Consider the following 19005-nt stretch of genomic DNA (forward strand, 5'->3'; position numbering starts at 1 on the left):
AGATAGATAGATAGATAGATAGATAGATAGATAGATAGATAGATAGACGGATAGGTATAATATAGGGATATAGATAAATAAAGTTAGCTTAAACTAAGATTCTTAAGTAAAAAGAGGAAAGGGAAAAAACCTAATTTTCATATGTATTACTGTTCTCATAATCCTAGTCATTTTATTTTTAAATGAGTGTCCATTACATGTGAATAAGCCTCATCCTGTTGAAGAGCACATATGGACTAAGTTAGCTGGCATTTTCCTTATCAAAAAATAAACAAGTCTGAACGTGGGTGTTCTGTCAATCAGAACACTTAGCCATGTTACAGGCTGCAACTGATGTACGAATCCATTACCCAGACATAAAATACTTTACCAAAAAACAAATTAAATAGCTTTATAACTCTTAACCGGATACATTGCCAAAATATGCAAAGGATGAAATATGTATGTGACTTCAAGAGAAGAAATTGAAACCAGGAGCCAACTATTTCTCAGCAGTGCAAATTATACTCCAGCGCTCTGTATTTTCATGTCTTGTCTTGTTTGTCTTATTTAGATGGTAAACTTAGTGGGGGACGGGGAGAATCTGTCCCTTACTATATTCTATCAGCCACTAAAGCATACTCCTATTAGTACTTCTATTGCAAATAAATATTTATTGTCATAGAAAAGAATTCATTTTTCTAAACAAGAAATAATGAAGAAATCCAGAAGGTTCTATTCCTGGCCTACTACGAAAATGTACATAAGGCATTTCACCTTTCTTCTTATTTTCCTCTCTAATAAAATGAAAGCACCTACTTTCCTCTACCGGGCCGTGGTGTGAGCTTTCATTATACAATATCTGTGAAGTCAATTTAGCTCCTCAGAAGACTGGTGTTATATAAACAGCAAATATTATTACCATCATTGGGTTGAGCTGTGTAACATCTCAATGTTTCAGCCAAAAGACTTGAGAAGGATGTTTGTAGGTTTAACTATACTTTGTTTCATAAAAATTTTGTTCTCACTTTTTCATTACCAGACATCATTCTTAAGAGAAATTTATTCCTGATATTTATAAAACACTACGTTTTAAAATTGAAACAGTTCAGTTCTGTGAACCGATTACAACAGAGAAATACTTAATGAAATGTAAGCAAGTTCACATGGAGAAGGAGCTCCACGTTCTTCCTCCCCTTTTATTACCCTATAGTCAAAAGGAGGTTTCAAAGGCAAGAATGCCCTTGGAACTTTCTGAAACCTATTTCATTATTCTAGTGATTTCTGAAATTTTAGTTTTTCCTTAAATGCATCCAAGATCACACATCATGTTCAAGTGAACTAGAACAATTATAAATAATATCATTTTTTTCAAAAGACCAAGGAGAAATTGTACTAATGTCATAGCCAAAATGCTCCTAACCTCCATACATGACCACATCCCTGTTTTAACTGACCTCACTTAAAACACATTTAAGAGCTAATGTTGCAAATGAATTCCAACTCCTTGAATAATAAGGACCATTAAATTACCTTACTTTTCTACTCAAGGTCTCCAAAAAATTATAACAATATGAAAGAAACTGCTCTTTTAGACAAAAAGATGAGCTATATCAGGTCTGGACAAAGAAAATGCAGAGAGACATTTTAAAATTCTGAGTGGAGTTGATATCAACGCTTATCTCCAGACCCCACTTTCTTAGGTCAGCCTCAGGCCCTACCATTCTTGGGTTCAAATGAAAATGCACCAGCCCATCACATCGCATAGTCATTTCCCTTGAATGACCCAATCTGGAATCTCAAGACTTGTTGCATTTATCCAGCTTCAATAATTCCTTTCTAGATTGATCAATGTATAAACAGCAAAACAACATCTCAACCAAATTAAATCTTGAAAAATAGAGTGAGAGGCATTAGTTTTCCAAATATAGCTTAGTCTATTAAGAATGCATCATCTTTAGCTCTCCATTATATTCAGGAATTTCACCAGGAAATAGATTCCATCAGAAATCAGGAGGCACACCAAAGTTACTTTCACTTTACTGAGTCAGGTGAAAAAAAATACGTCCTAAAACATTTTGATCGACAGCAAAGTTTAAATTACATATAGTGTTTAAAGTCCAGGATTCTGAGAATACATATAGAGAAATCAAAACACATATCCATTCAAAAGTCATACATGCCAGACTACAATCCAAGACTAAGAAGGTAAGGGAGTCTTATATTAAGCCAGGCTCCTACTTAAATGTGTATTTCTGTTTTTATGATAATATGAATTCAGGAATTTTCCTTGAAAAATCTAATAATGATCCAAGATTACAGACTCTAGGAATTGGAGCAGTACTAATTACCTTGTTCATCTAAGAAAAGGAATGTCCAAACTGACATAATATTAGAAAAAGAAAAGGATATTCTTGCCTAGCTTATTTTTTTAATTTATTTTTTTAATGTTTTATTTATTCATTCATTCATGAGAGTCACAGAGAGAGAGAGAGGCAGAGGCAGAGGGAGAAGCAGGCTCCCCGCCCAGCAGGGAGCCCGATGCGGGACTCCATCCCAGGACCCTAGGATCATGACCTGAGCCGAAGGCAGATGCTTAATGATCTGAGCCACCCAGGCGCCCCTTGCCTAGCTTATTTTTACTGTGTCCAGAGAGGATGACTGGCTAGCACAAAATGACCTCATTAGTTAATAATAGAGCCAAGGTAAAGATCAATTTGTTGAACTTCACTACTACCATACTATCTCTTCGTTAGTCCACACGTCTTGCTGGGGTTATCTTAAGTGAGTTAAATAATGGGTATTAGATTCCTTTCTCCTCAATGACTAAAAATAAACTAAAACTCTTTGTTTGTAATATGAAAGATTAGTGACAGGATAAATCAGGGGTCAGAAAACTATGGCCCTTGGGTCAAATCTGACTGGCAAACTATTTTTGTAAATAAAGTTTTATTGGACCATGGCCTCGCTCTTTCCTTTACCTAGTGTCTGTGATTGCTTTTACGCCAGCCGTAATGGAGGAATTGGGCATTTGCAAAAGAGACCTTATAGTCCACAAAGCCTAAATTATTTACTATCTGTTCCCTTACAGACAAAGTTTGCTAATCACTACAGCAGAGTTTATTGTTAGATGCAGTTAATTTCAAATAAAATATTTTCATTCAAAATTGAATTTGTAAAATTCTTCCGTGAGGTAAACGCTAAAGGAAGAATGAGTAAGTCTCTGGGCGGCTCAGTTGGTTAAGCGACTGCCTTCAGCTCAGGTCATGATCCTGGAGTCCCTGGATCGATCTCCCCCTGACCCTCCCCCCTCTCATGTGCTCTCTCTCTCATTCTCTCTGTCTCAAATAAATAAATAAAATCTTAAAAAAAAAAAAAAAAAAGAATGAGTAAGTCTCCTGTATAAATGACTATGCCTTGGGTGTAATCAAATTCAAAAGTGCCACCCAAACTCTCAGTTTTCCTTCAGACCTAAGAGACTGTACCATTTCATGTTGTGTATGCTAAGTCTGATGGACTTCTTATAAGAGAAAGGATAGAGATAGAGAGTCAGGTTCTGATAAACTACATTTCTGATTTTGGTTCCCAAACAGGTAATATTCAAAACAGAGTAGCTTTTTAAATTCTGTTGATAGAGAAAAATAAACTACAATGAAATCACAACTGTTCTGCTTTGCATTAGAAGTAAGGATTGCTCTCCCAAGGCAATGTTCATATCTGTGTAATTTGGCTAGGACACCATAGTCACTTTCAAATACACCATGGTATTTAACATGCACTCTCAATTAGAATCTACTCCCTGAGCTCATAATTGACAGAAGACAAGAATATATAGGACAACATAACAAGACAGGCTGCACAATAAATGGTTGGATTCAACCTAAAGCTGCTAGATTTCCAATTTGATTAGCAAAAGTGGGGGGGGTTAGGGGGAGGGTTGGAGAAATGGCATCATGAATCACATTGTCTATAGGTAATAACATAACACATTAACTGCCTACAGAAAAGGAAATAAATCTCAATTACTAAAAAAAGTCCCTCATCACTCAGTTGTCATTGTGTCATTCCTGCTTTGTAAAACACGTTCCATGCCTTGGAATTAAAAAGCTGTTTCTAACAAATAAATGCTGTTTTGTGATCATAATTACATGCCTTATACATTTTATTAAAAGACAATTCAAAAGATTATTGGCTTACTCTTTTTTTAAAAAAAGCGAAGGAAAAGGGATTTAACTCTCTGAATTGTTCCGTACAGCGGAAAAAAAAAAAAAAAATGCCATCTCCCACTTAAATTGAATGTTAAACGATGTTGTCCTGCCATCTAGTGGCCTTGACTGGGAACACAGTTTTGAAACGTAGTACTGGGTACTGCTTTGAAACCCTAAATTGATTTTTCCTGTTAAGCTCCAAAAACATCTCCTATGACTAAAAACACAAACCATAAATTTAAGAATAGGGTTATAAAGTAAATTAGGTATGCTTAACCTGACAGGAATTAATCATAAAGAATTCTCATTCAGTTGAAATAAAGTTACTGCTACACCAGAAACTGATGAGGTACTGTTTATTTAAAAGAGTTTGAATTAATTAAATCCATATAGATCTGCGGACTATATTTACCCATGCTATTTTCATAACTTTAAAAATACCTATATTTATTAATTGAATTACAAAGGATTTCTAAATAATAGTTTCCAAAAATGAACATCATTTCAAAATCTTTCTGGCTATTTTAAATATAGATGACTAAGTCTGCATTTCTGTGTTTTGCTGTCCAGCACCCCAAATACCAAGTGGTTTACTTACTCATTCCTGCACATTCTCTCACACTAAAATTTCCACAAATATTTAGAATAAGCGCAATTTTAGCCTCAAAAATATAAATTCTCTTCAGGAGCACTGTTATCAGAAATTCCTTGACTAGCATCTGACAACTTTTTCTGTGTAGAATATACACTAAACCTTAAAATATTAACATTTTACAAATTTTCTTTTTGTTTTCTCCTGATTGACTTACATACACTTTGTCAGAAGGTGTATTAAACAATTAAACAAATATTTATAATATAGAGATATACAATAGGTTATTACAAAAAGATACCTGGTTATGTATAGTATGAGAACATCAGATACAAGGAAATACTGCTTCATTTATTTTCAAAATGTAGAAATATGTATTAACAATAAGATCTATATTATCTTTGTTTTAATGTTTACTTTAAGGATAACATCTTGTATATCATCTATTAGTAATTTTCTCTGCCTTCCTCTGGCCATATCTAAAGTCCTATGGGCCTCGTGAAGGGTAAGATTCACCTGAATAGAAAAGAATTTGAAGATTCAGGTGAAAAAGAGACAAAAGTTACTTTCCTGAAGCCCACTTATATATTCCCAAACCCATATGCAAATATGTACAAACATATTTGTATATATTCTCACATGTTTTACAAACACAGACTGTAAGATTTCTTGAGGGCTTTAAAAATCTGGTCTCTTGAGTAACCATGGTATAGTCTTGAATCTGCAAAACTGTTATCTCTGGTAACAAGAAGTATGCAAAGTTTTGGAGTCAGCAGCCAAGTGGTGGACGTTATGTTCTTGCGGCTCAAAATTCTAAATACTGTATGCGTGCTTTCTATCAGTAAAGCTCTTTGAGTCTAAGTATACATTTTACTATATGCATGTTATGGTTAATTCTTGTTTATTAATGCTAAATACAAAAATTCAGTAGTGATTCATTGAGTTCGAAATTAACGATTACTGAAATTGACATCAAGGCTGGGTAGCAAGGTTTGGATTCTAAGTCGCTATCCTATCTCATTCTAAGCTTAGGTTGATTTCTTTCCCCCCAAAGCACTATTTAATTACCACTGGAGGCAATGATACAAGAAAACTTTTGCTAAGCTTAGAATGAAAGGCTGGCTGATCTGATGATATGTAAGAAAAATTTATGTTATATATATATATATACATGTATATGACATTATATATATATGTCACAATATATAATATTATATATTATATATTCTCAACTACCTCAATATATAATTGGCTTCTCCAAGTACTGGTTATCAATAAAACAGATTTTCTTCATGGGGAGGGTGATTGTGGAATGAGATGGAGCCCCCCAAGAACCAGAGAATGAAATAATTTTAGGGCATTTCTTGCAGTAAATAAAATGATGAGAAGGTCAATAGTTTTTTAAACTAGACTGTACCTTGAATAGAGAAAAAAGAGAGAAATTATGTATTAAATAATAAGGTAACACCTAAAATGAATCAATGTGTTTGTGGCAAGGATGACTACAGGACTTACTATTAAATTGCCTTATGGCATACTTACTAAAAGGTCCAGACACTCGCTACACGCTTAATGATAGAAAATGGCCAGATCAATTTATAATCAAAATGTGTAATAGAGAACCCCACTGACTTACCACCAGGCCACCCTCTTTGTGTAAATGCTTACATTTTCCAAGCCCAGAAGCACAAGAAGTGGAATTGTTGTCATTCCTCCTTGGATCCATTCCTCCAGAGAGACCGTCCCATCATGATCATAGTCAATTTCTTCCATCATTTCGTGGAGGATCTGGAGTAGAAGAGATGAAGGAAAACTTGCTATGAATCAATAAAATAAATTTCATAAGAGAGAACAAAGCATTGCACTGAATTGAATTGAATATAACAAACTGACTAGCAGCTAAGTGCACAGTAGAGATAAATACCTAGGTAACCTGGTACAATGTCAATCCAATAACTGAGGATAGAGTGGCTTTGTTATGATTTCTAGAACCTCACTTCTTATACTATTCAACTTTTAGAAATAATTGCTTAACTTTTTAATACTTTACCACTGAATGGTACAGCTAAAACAAGAAAGTATCTTTAATTTAAGGGTGAAAGTGGTCTTTAATTGCTTTCTCTAGATTTTTTTAATTCATATGTATGCCAGATAATGTCTGAACAAATTAACTTCATGGCAAAGAGCTGAAATGACTCTTTGCTAAGTGGTAATAAGGGGTGGGGAAATTAAGTTGCTTTTAATTGCCTATCAGAACTTAATAAAGCCAAGAAGTTAAACCATCAAGTCATTTTTGATTAGATTTCTTTTTTTTTTTTTTAAGATTTTATTTATTTATTTGACAGAGAAAGACACAGCGAGAGAGGGAACACAAACGGGGAGTGGGAGAGGGAGAAGCAGACTCCCTGCCGAGCAGGGAGCCCAATGGGGGACTCGATCCCGGGACTCCAGGATCATGACCTGAGCCGAAGGCAGTCGCTTAACCAACTGAGCCACCCAGGCGCCCAATTAGATTTCTTTTTAAAGATGACTTGCACAGAGTGTCCCAAAATGTTCTCCACAGTGTTTGTTGGTAATACATTGATCTCTCACTTTTATAGTGGTAATATCAGTATTTAATCCAAAGGATTGTTGTGAGGGTTAAATGTGTTAATATACTATAAAGATCCTCAAAGAGCATGTAGCATGTATAGTAAGTGTCATATAGGTGTTTTATGTTATATGAGCAGAAACTGTATGTGAGTTTCAAACAAGGTGAAGCACTTCTCATCCAACAGCACCAAAATGGCAAACATGCTAGAATTCCAACAAAGAAAGTAACTCACCCCTTTATCTAATACAGAAATCTTCATCAATTCGAGAAAAAAAAAAAAAAAAGAGAGAGAGCGAGCACTGGAACCAAAATTTGAAAGGTGCAATAAATGGAATACTTGATATGTTGATAGAAGTGCTGTTTGCCTAAAAACTCGAACTTCGTGGATGGGTGTGTTTCCTCATGAAGTTTTTGAAAATGAGGTTATTTTCCTTCATACAAATTTAAATATAGGTATTGAGAAAAAGAGACTTTTGGGAACAAAATGGTGCTGAAATAATTATTTTATTATTCTCAAAATGAAAAACGGGGGATATGATTTAGAACTTGGCAAAATGGTACAGGATCTTATTAAAATGTCCTGCCCCTTGAACACACTTTGATGAACTAGGAGAAATGAATAAATGAGAACTAGAACACAGAGCACTGTTTCAGATGGTTGATGCTTTCATTTTGTACCTAATAAATCTCATGTGAGAGCATGGGTTCATTTTTTAAAAACCTCTTCCAAGGATGTCTCAATCTTCCCTATTAACTGTCATGGACCTCAAACGTTCAATTATCTTTATTCATATATGCAAATGTATCAAGGCTCTGACAACATGTACAAATGCATGCACTGGCTTAAAATGGGCAGAGTTGTTGAATCATTAGGCAGGATGAGGTAGTCACTAGGACAGCAAACATACTACCCAACGTAAATCTCTTCATCTTCACTTTCTACTATTTATACTACTCGTAGAAGTAGCAGATTTATCAATGTGCTCCACAAATGACAAATAATGCGATATAGTTTATTATTTGTATTTTCCAGTAGGTATTTGTCATAATTAGACTGCCTAGCCACCAACTGTTCCCTTCTTCAAATCATCCAGATCCCCCTTTTCCTCAAGAGTATAGCACGCCCCCACTATTTTTTGTGGGGAAGCTGCGGTGCCTGCCCCCTTCTGTTTTGAAAACCGATAGAAAAACATCTTCCTTCCTTCCATCACTCCAGTGAGGACAAGAGACTTGACTGAAAGATGTACAATATTCACGGGTATTGAGGTGAGTAGGATGGAGAAAGCTGGTTTAGAAGAACATAACCAAAAAGGGCAACAGAACTGAAAAGAAGTCCCTTGATTTCAGGGAAAATAGTATTAAGATGAATCAAGCAGGATTCTTAGAATCAAATACAAGTTACCACTATTATTTATTATTCCATATACAAACTGCAACTTTGTGAACGATATCTGCCTTGCATTATGCGCACAGCATGGTGTATTTCGACATCCTCCCAAAAGAAAAACCAGTTGAGTTAAAACTTGGAAAACCCCAATCCCAGGAAGAATGGTGCCCCTCCTGCATATACCTGCATATAACTTTGTGGTACTTTACAGGCACTAGTCTCCGCAGCAAAGGAAATGCTACCACAGCTCCCTTCTCTAATCTTGCCACTATCCCGCTGTCACAGGCTTTTAAGATTCTTATAAAATGTAAGCCATTTAAATAAAATTGATTTGTATATGCTTAATTCAGTTACAATGTGCTCAACTTAGTTGGTTTCAAGAATAAACTAGTCAATAACGTACTTATCAGCTCTCTCCAAAATATTACTTGTGGCAAAAGTCAAAGTTCCCAATCAAGTATGTTTTAATATACATTTGAATAATGTTGTATTTGGTGTAAATCTATTAAAAATAAGAGGTTGTAGGTTCTTAAAAGCCTCCTTCGATACCATTTCTTTAAACAAATTATTACAACTTCCTAGCTCTATCTTTAACTAGCTGAAGAGCTATGGGAAGTTTCCTGAACATGCTAAGGTCCCAATTCCCTTATCTGTAAAATGAATAAAATAGTAGGATCTACCTCAGGGTTGCAAGCATTGAGTAACACATATAAAGGAACTAACACAGTGCACTGTATACAGTCAACTGTCATCATCTTAAGCGACTTCATCTTCTTTTAGAATGAATATTTAGCTATTTCCATAAAAGGAAAATACAGAGATCATGAATAACATACATTAGTTCTGACTGTTTTATTGCATGGCATAACCTTGGCAGTATCCACTAGCAGCTCCTGCTTACCTAAAGACATCTGAGATTGCCATTCAAATTAATTTCCATGAAGAAGAAAAGCAAAAGTTACTGCTAAGAGCTTCAGAACACCACGTATACCTTTTCTTGTTCAGAATCCACTTTCGCTACTGAAGAGAAATAGTAACTTTGGGTTATCAAAAGAAAGTATCAAATGTCAGTAGTATATTAAGGTTCCAAAAAAGAGAAAAGAGAAATGGGCCTTCTAGAATGTAGCCAACAGTTAAATTGTCCATATACTTACTGGATTAAGTTCAGTGACATCCCATTCAAGGTATTCTGCGACATGCATCATCTGACTGATGATATTTTCTAGCTCCTGGAGAGGACAGAGACAGAGACAGAGACAGAGACAGAGACAGAGAAAAGGGAGAAAACATGAAAAACTTTGTAAGTTTTTCAAACTTTGACTTATAAGAATTGTTTTGTTTAACGTGCAGTTCAAAAACTAAAAGTTACACGATTAATTTATGTATTATATATAATTTATACATATACATTAATTTTTATATATATAATATATCCTTTCAACAGTCTGATTAACTATACATAAAAGAAGCACTTGAATATAAATTTATTTTGTACTTGGTCTAGAAATCTTCACCAGAAGAGGGCACAACTACACAAAAAAAGCTTTTCTTCCAGAGCAGATATTTTTTTTAAGGAAGAAAAGCTATCTTTAGAAAGGAAGATCTGATTGAAGCAGGAGCAGGCATATTTTCACAAGCTGTGACATTTAAGTCACCGAGTGTCCTGACCCTTTGGCTTAGAAACAGGTGTGGAAGGATGGAAGGAAGCGTTTGAGGGCAACTGAGAGGTTTATTTTCATTCTGATACACTGAGAACGTATATCGACTGTTCCAGCCATTAACTGGTATAATTTGCTCTGCGAGAGGCGTGTTCAGGGTCAAGGTTTGGAGGCTAAGTACATGTAGAGTTTATTTTATGAGGAAATAGAATTTTAGTTAGCATTTTCATATTATTGGGCTCAAGTGTCAACTCTTTGAAGAACGGTTAGTTAATACATATGCCTTGACCAAATAAATTAAAACATTTGCTCATACCTATTTATTTAATACTTTAATTTTTCCCTATCTCCAGAAAAGATTAAATATACTTCGTAAATGCTAGTAACTTTAAATATAGTCACTGAGATAATTAAATGTGGTGTCTTAACAGTATAATAATTTAAAATATAAGAAGTATAAAAGGATAAGGTTTGAAAGCATATTAATCAAAGATTATTCCACTCAAATCTCTGATGTAATATATGTAGTTGATATTCATAGAGTGAAGAAGGAAATGTAGTAAAAGAGGTTGTCTTCTGGGGGACAATTGATCCATCTGAGAAACTGATGAAAGCTCCATTCCTCTCTCCAGAAAAAATGTAATCATGAAAATGTTTAGGTAACACAGATTGCCCCAGAAAAAAATACAAATATAAATACAAATACAAAAATACAAATATAAATACAAATATAAAAAATACAAATATATAAATATAAATAAATATAAATTTACTTATTACAGTTAAGAAAAAATTTAAACTAAAATATCTTGGAATTATAGGTTAGAATTGTGTGTGTGTGTGTTACTCTATCTTTGCCTGTTTATGCCTCGATGGTTTGGAGTGGTAAAAGTCCCTGGACATGTTTTTAGGAACAGAAACCCTTTTTATGCAGGCATGCGATATTTAGATAAGTCATTTGACTCAAGACTCAGCTTTCTCATCTGTAAAATGAGTATTCTAATCTTAACTAGTGCATAGAGTTGCTGCAAAGAGTAAGCATGCTATGATATGAAATACATTTATGCCACCTGGCATACTGCAAGGGATCAATAAATATTCACTAGTATTATTACACATAGTGGTCATTTTTCAAAATATCAATTTTCCTCTGTTTGGCCTCCAATATGTGAAGTGTTACACCTTTAAAATTTCCAAGATTAAGGACATCAGAACGTGCAATTTCAACCTGATAATGAAGAAAATAAAATGAAGTGGTAAGTTGTCTGGAGAAAACCATAGAAATAAAATTCAGGCCTTTAATTACAAAATAGACTAGTTTAATCATAAATCAACTTATCTCCAACTTATTGTTTAATATTAGATGATAGTGATAAATAATGCAATGTATTATATGTTAACAACAATAAAAAATGGCCAGAGACCAAAAGAAGCATTTGACTGAATTTTCAAATCAGCTGCCAACCCATGGCTAAGAGCCTAGTAAGGAAACATCCTTTAATTTAATTAAAAAGAAACACTAAATAAAACAAATTTGCATTTAAATACAATTTGCAGTAGTATGGACAGAAGTGCGACAATAAGCATATGGAAATATCTAGAAAAGTCTAAACTCCTCGCTGTGAAATGCCACCAGAAAATGAGCAAATGCATCCTGTAGCTTAATATTCCTAAATGGATAACTGGACACTACTAAGCACTTAAAAATGATAGCGTTTGAAAAATTGGAGAGACTTAAACATAAGGAATCCCACAATCACAGCATCAATTTAAATTGGTGGTCATTTCCTAAAGTAGGAATTATATATTTTTATCTCTCTCTGGAGAAGCTAATGTGCCATTATCCTACTCAGCATTACATAAATATGTATCCAACTTCATTGCTCTGCTTGTAGAATTCTGTTTGAACTCTGCTAAAGGGAGCTGTAGAGAGAAATTCACTATCAGAAGTAATGTTCATTTTAATCAATTTAAAAATATCAAAACATTTGTTATTTAATGTACCTGTGTACTCCAAGATTTCCATAACCTGACACTTTTTTTTTTTGAGATTCTTCTATTTTCTTTATAGAAGAATTAATAATATATGAAAAATATGTCACTGGCAAATATAAAATGCATTATTGTATGGAACCTGAAATGGATTTATATTCGAAGCACTGATTTGTGCAGTAAAACTAAGAGTCTAACTACTCCTCTGAAAACTATCAATGATTTGTGTATGTTACAAATACAATAAACATTTAATTATTCCTTTTAGTTCAATCATATAGAGATGGAATTTTTCTCCTATTGCTTTTTATGACTAAATGATAAGAGTACAAGTTGTATTTAAATTGGATGAGACATTTTAAAAAGGGAAGTTTGTTAAAGTAATTTGTAAGTATATGTATTTTAACAGCATATATGACTAAAAGACTTTTAAAATGTGCAAAAATGGTAAAATGATTAAATTGACTTTATAATTCCTTTCAATTCTACTGGTATTCTTGTTTTTCTTAATGTCAAAGCTCATTTTTTTTTTTTTCTTTCTAGATCAATGATCTCAACTTTCTCATGTATTATTCAAAGGAGCTGGGGTCTTTTTTATCTTTCCATGCATAAAAAGTCACTTTTTTCTAGCAAAATTATTCAACAGAACAATTGAAATCCTAACACTTTTATTTTTATTTTTTTTTTCAGATCACTCTCTTTCAAAAAGTCAGATGATCAAAATGCTGTGTGAGTGCATGGAAATTATATTCAGTGTGTCTTCTGTGGTAATAGCTATAAATTTATTCATTGCATTTTTCAGAACAAACTACTTTGAAATTTTCACAGAAAATTTAAAGAAAAAAATTACCGAGCTGTCCAGGAAGCCATTCCCATCTGTGTCATAGAGGCGAAACATAACTAGAAATAAAAGAGGTGTTGAAAAAAAATTAGAGGAGAGTAAGATCAATGTTAGTAAAAATTCCCTTTCTATTGAGGGGCGCCTGGGTGGCTCAGTCATTAAGCATCTGTCTTTGGCTCAGGTCATGATCCCAATGTCCTGGGATCTAGCTCCGCATTGGGCTCCCTGCTTGGCGGGAAGCCTGCTTCTCCCTCTCCCACCCACCCCCGCTTGTGTTCCCTCTCTCGCTGTGTCTCTCTCTGTCAAATAAATAAATAAAATTTTTAAAAAAGTAAAATAAAATTTCCTTTCCATTGAAAGCAAATTTTCAATCCTTTCCTATTCAAAGACATCGATTTGTAGGATCATTTCTCAAGTTAATTTGAGAATGAATTAGTCTGTTAATAAAAATACTAAATATCAGATATAAGGTCAAACAAGTTTTGTTATATATGTAGAAAACACTAAAAGGTACCATTGTTTGCTCAATTTTTTAATTATAAGATCATTAAATGAAAACACAAAAATAAAAGAAGGAATTTTAGATATTCGGAGTCCAGATATTAAAGGGCAGAGTGAGTAAGAAAAAACAAACTGATTCGGAGTTCTGTAAACCAAATTTGGAATCTGCGATCCACTAGTACATGAGCATAGTCCAACACCGTTTTCTTATCTGTCAAATGAGAATAACCACCCTGTCATAAGACACACTTGTCGGAAAAGTTAAGTGAGGTGATACACACAAATGCATAGCAAAAGCTATAGGTCACTACACAAATATAAGCCGTTGTTTTGATTGATCGCTAAGCAGCATGGGAAAGGATTAGTACAAAATAGGTGAATTTTTCTGATGCAGAACAACAAGACACAAAATGCATTACTATCACGGTTATAATGGTGTATGTGTTGCAATCTGAGATGTACTTTCAGAGGTAACCACTCTTTGAACTAAAGAAGTAAGGAAAAGGAGAGTGTTGTCTCTGTGGTAGTGAGCACAGGAAAGCAGGAGGACAGAGGGCCTCTCAGGCCAGAGGACTCCCTCATAAGTTCACACACCACCCGGAGTCTCCAGAAGGGGCTGCAGGTGCCATTTTGAGATAAACAGAGAATGACACAGCTGTTAAAACAGAGGAGTGGAAGTGAGAGTTTTTGTTGGGTTTGTATAATTTCTGGGAGAATCTTGATGTCTGGGGTCTTTAATATTAAATAAAGACATTGATAACAATGAGGCACAATTGGGCAATGACCTTGATCATATATCTGTTAACTAATTATTATTTTTGTATTTAAAATAATTATTATAATTTCACCAACCTAAGATATGATTATTTATTTATAAGATGCTATAACCAGCCTGCATACAACTAATAGAGAAAAAATGCTTACAATCTAATCATCATGTTCTATTTATTGGAAAATGGAAAAAGATTTTAAAGATGCTAAAATGTATGAGGAAAATGTGTACCCACTGAATTAAGGAACATAATGTTATGCTGGTTAATGACCTAAATATCTTTATTTGCAAACCATAATGATTACTGTCTTTCATATACTCAATAAATGGCAAAAAATTCAGAAAGAAAAGTCCTGAACATGGACCCTAAGCATTTCAAGGTTTTCTAGTAAAGCAGAAAATAGAAACATCACTTTGTGAGTGACAAGAATTCACCCACCACTCAAAGAATGGATTCAGTACCACGAACAAGGCAAGTATTTACAAAAGCCTAGTTGTATTTTATTATTTTCATTTTTTTAAAGATTTTATTTATTTATTTGACAGAGAGAGACACAGCGAGAGAGGGAACACAAGCAGGGGGAGGGGGAGAGGGAGAAGCAGGCTTCCCGCCAAGCAGGGAGCCCGATGCGGGTCTCGATCCCAGGACCCCGGGATCATGACCTGAGCCGAAGGCAGACACTTAACGACTGAGCCACCCAGGCGCCCCGCCTAGCTGTATTTTAGAAGGAGGGCCACTGGGGACTCCATGAATCTTCACTGTAATAAATGACTGCCTGACCATTTTTAGGTGATCAGATATATGGAAACCCTATACCTCTTGGTAAGACTTGTCAGAAACATGAGCTCAAAGACACATACACAAGTGGACTCTGTGTGGGGTTACCTGCCATTCATTTCCAGCAGCATCTGAAACTTCTTCCTATGCTCTTAAAGCCACACTTTACAAAACACAGAAACAGATGAAACACAAGATACCTTGTCTTTACTGGCCTGACTTGAGGTAGAGTTTGCACATGACCCAGGCTCCATCAATCAAGAAAAACCCAGTTGATCAATCAGAGGCTGGTGACCCAAGAAAAAAGGGGGCTACTCAAAGTCATCCTGGTGATGTGAGCAACAGCAGTAGCAGTGGTCGGAGAGAGAGCAACCAGGGTCCTGGATGTGTCAGGGGTGTTGGCAATGAAGGGTGCCGTGCTCATGCCCCGAGAGGCAGCAATGGGATTCTCCCCAGGAAAATTTAGCACTTAATTTCATCAATGATCCTAGAGAAACATCCTCCAAATCTGGTTCTCTATCCCTCCTAATGATTCTCTGTGTTTCTCAATATCATTTAAAAAACAATAACCTGGGGAGCACCTGGGTGGCTCAGTCAGTTAAGCATCCGACTCTTGATTTCAGCTCAGGTCATGATCACAGGGTTGTGAGACAGAGCCCCGGGGCAAACTCCATGCTAGGCACTGAGCCTGCTTAAGATTCTCTCCCTCTCCCTCTGCCCCACCAACCCCTCTAAAAAAAATAAAGCCACATAAAAATAAAAACCAATAACCAGCTATATTAAAAATAAGATTAAAACTAACCTGTTCTATTGTCTCCCCCAGTGATTCTGTGCACTCAACATGGGCACTTACTTCACATCAAACATAAAGATTAGGTCAAAATAAATTTTAAGTTTAAACTAAACTTTATTTTTAAGAAAAAAATGAAACTTTAATTTTAACATTAAAGTAAACTATAAAGCTGCTAGAAGAAAATATAGGAAGATATCTTCACAACCTTAAGGTAAGCCAACATGAACCACCAATGATAAAAAAAAAAAAAAAAAGGGTAAATTAAGGTTCATCAGGTTTAGAACTTCTACTCATACAAAATAAATAAATAAATAAACAAACAAACAAAGAAATAAGTGAAAGAAAAAAAGATGAAGAAAGAATAGAGAAGAAAAAAAAAAAAACAGCCACAGACTTGAGAACTTTTCAGAACACATATATCTGACAAAGGGCTTATTTCTTGAATATATGAACAAACCCTATAACTCAGTAATAAAATAACAAACAACCCAAATAAAAAAGAGGCAAAAAATTGAACAGATAATTCAAAAATGGAAGATACAAGAATGGCCAGTCAAAATAAAGTGCTCAACATTGCCAATAAAATAAAACTTTAAACCAGAGACAACAACATATCTATTTCTGGAACTCAAGTTTTTGTTTTTTGTTTTTTATTTTCCCTCAAGACCAGTCTCCTCAAACTGCTTAGCTTCTCAGCCTTGGTTGTTTAAGAATTTGCCATTTAAAAATAGTGGCAAAAGCCAGGGTCTCTCCCAGAAATTTGACCCACAAATCCAATATGCCTTGACCATTCCCTGAAGCTTTCAACCAGTTTAAAAAAAAAATAGTATATACAAATTTTCTAGTTGTTCCCAGTAGCGATGTTGGTTTTAAAACACATTGTTCATTATTGTCTACAGTAGAGTCTTGACATCTTTTAAATAATTTCTAAACACATTAACAGGGGTTAATGGTTGTCTATGAATTCTGTCTAATTCATCAAAGAAAAAGTTGGAGAAATTTAAGTTCTAGTCAATCAGAATAGCAATAAGAAAAACTGCTACCTATATTGAGTGCTAAATATAATGTACTCTAAATCTGACCAAGTCAAAATAAAAAATCAAAGTTTCCTTTGGTCCCGAATAAGAGAGAGAAATTCTAGGATTTTGATTTTCAGAGATAAGTCTATTTTCCTAATTTAAAATCATAGTGGGGTCATGCAAAATAGGGAGTACTGAACACACCTCTCTACCTTGGCTTTCTACTGAAGTGCCACTATAGTAAAAATACAGTATGAAATAGGCATAAATCAAAAAGCACAAAGAAGATGCGAGAGGAAAAAAGAACCATCGAATTTAAGAAGCTGGGAAACACATGCTGATTGACCTAGAAACCAGAGAAATATAAACGTGAGCTGGTACTAAAAAAGCAAAGATTTACACAGAAAGGGTGATGAGATAGAAAACGAAGTGATAGTCTTCACAGAAAGAAGTCAGACCCTCAAATACCACCCTTCACACCTTCTACCTGACAGTATGCCAGCTCCCTGCCCCAACAGAAGACTAGACGCTGGGGCTGAATAGCACTCAAACTAAGGGAATGCTGAGCTCAGGATGCTCAGGACATCTGATGGTAGGGGTACTATCCCCAAAACAAGGTATTTATGTGAAAGTCTAAACAGTGAATACTGAGAGTATAAATCCTCTTCCTTATCTCCAGTGAGTCACACTTAAACCTCACCCACACACCCACTTATGCACCACACCCAGGAGTCCTTCCAAAACAAGTAATTTGGGAAAACAGTAACAACAAAGCAAGGAGGCAGAATAAAACCTTGTAAGGGGAAAGCTGCAATCCACAAAGCAAAAAGAGGAGCATATAAGAATCATTCTGAGAACAAAATGAATCCTCTGTGAAGTTAAAAGCATGATAGAAAAAGTAAAACAGGAGCAAGATGGCAGAGAGGTAGGAGACGTAAATTTCGGCTGGTCCTAGGAATTCAGCTACACAGAGATGAAACCATTCTGAACACCTACGAACTCAACAGGATATCGAAGAAAAGAATAGCAGCAACTGTCCGAACAAAAAAGTGACCACTTTCTGGAAGCAGGGACCCAACAAGCGGAAGATACAGGGAGACTCCCCCTACTCCCCAGGGAGGAGCGGTGCGGGAGCGCACCACAGGGATCTGCTGGGTTTGGAGACTCCACACGGGGTCGTGTGCCAGAGATAGAGATGCTCGGTCACAGGCCGGGTGAGCACGGAGTGTGGCCAGAGACTGGGGAGGCGGGAGTGACTGACTGCTTTTCTCTGGGGGCTCACTGAGGAGTGGGCCCCGAGTTCTCGGCTCCTCTGGGGTGGAGGTTGGGAGGCCGCCATTTTCACTCCCATCCTCCAAAGCTGTACGGAAAGCTTACAGGGAACAAAAGCTCCCGAGAGCAAACCCAAGCAGATTACTTAGCCCGGACGGGCAAGGGCGGGGCAATTCTGCCTCTGGCAAAGACATTGGGAACCACGGCAACAGCCCCCCCCCCCAAGAAGATCAGGGAGAACAGCCAGCCAAGACCAAGTTTACCGATCAATGAGAGTGGCAGAACTCCAGTACTAGGGGAATACAGCACATAGAATTCATGGCTTTTTTCACCCCCTGATTCTTTAGTCTTTCAAAGTTAATTTTTTTTAACTTTTTTTTTTTTTTTGAAGTTTTCTTTTTACCTTTTTCAACCAACATCTTATCAATACCTTTTTTAAAAAACATTTTTATTTTTCAATTTTAGAGTCATATTCTATCCCTTCATAGTAGTTAACCTTATTTTTGGTATATATATAAGTTGTTCTCTCTTTAAAATTTTGGGATACAGTTTCTTTGAACACACCAAAATATACCCTAAATCTCTAGTGCATGCCTTTGTTCTACTCTCCTGCCTGATCA

General features: G+C 35.4%; 1 protein-coding gene across 1 annotated transcript in view; it reads right to left on the reverse strand.

The window, feature by feature from the left end:
• Positions 1 to 19005, reverse strand: part of DGKB (diacylglycerol kinase beta) — a 401327-nt gene that overhangs the window by 323469 nt on the left and 58853 nt on the right. The window contains exons 6-8 of the mRNA XM_035020662.1: positions 13260 to 13309; positions 9914 to 9988; positions 6448 to 6567 (exon numbers count right to left, since the gene is read on the reverse strand). Coding sequence (XP_034876553.1) covers positions 6448 to 6567; positions 9914 to 9988; positions 13260 to 13309 — 245 coding nt within the window. The remainder of the gene's footprint in view (positions 1 to 6447; positions 6568 to 9913; positions 9989 to 13259; positions 13310 to 19005) is intronic.

This window comes from Mirounga leonina, unplaced genomic scaffold (assembly GCF_011800145.1).
Source record: "Mirounga leonina isolate KUSES-001 unplaced genomic scaffold, KU_Mleo_1.0 Mir_174, whole genome shotgun sequence".
NCBI classification, from domain to species: domain Eukaryota; kingdom Metazoa; phylum Chordata; class Mammalia; order Carnivora; family Phocidae; genus Mirounga; species Mirounga leonina.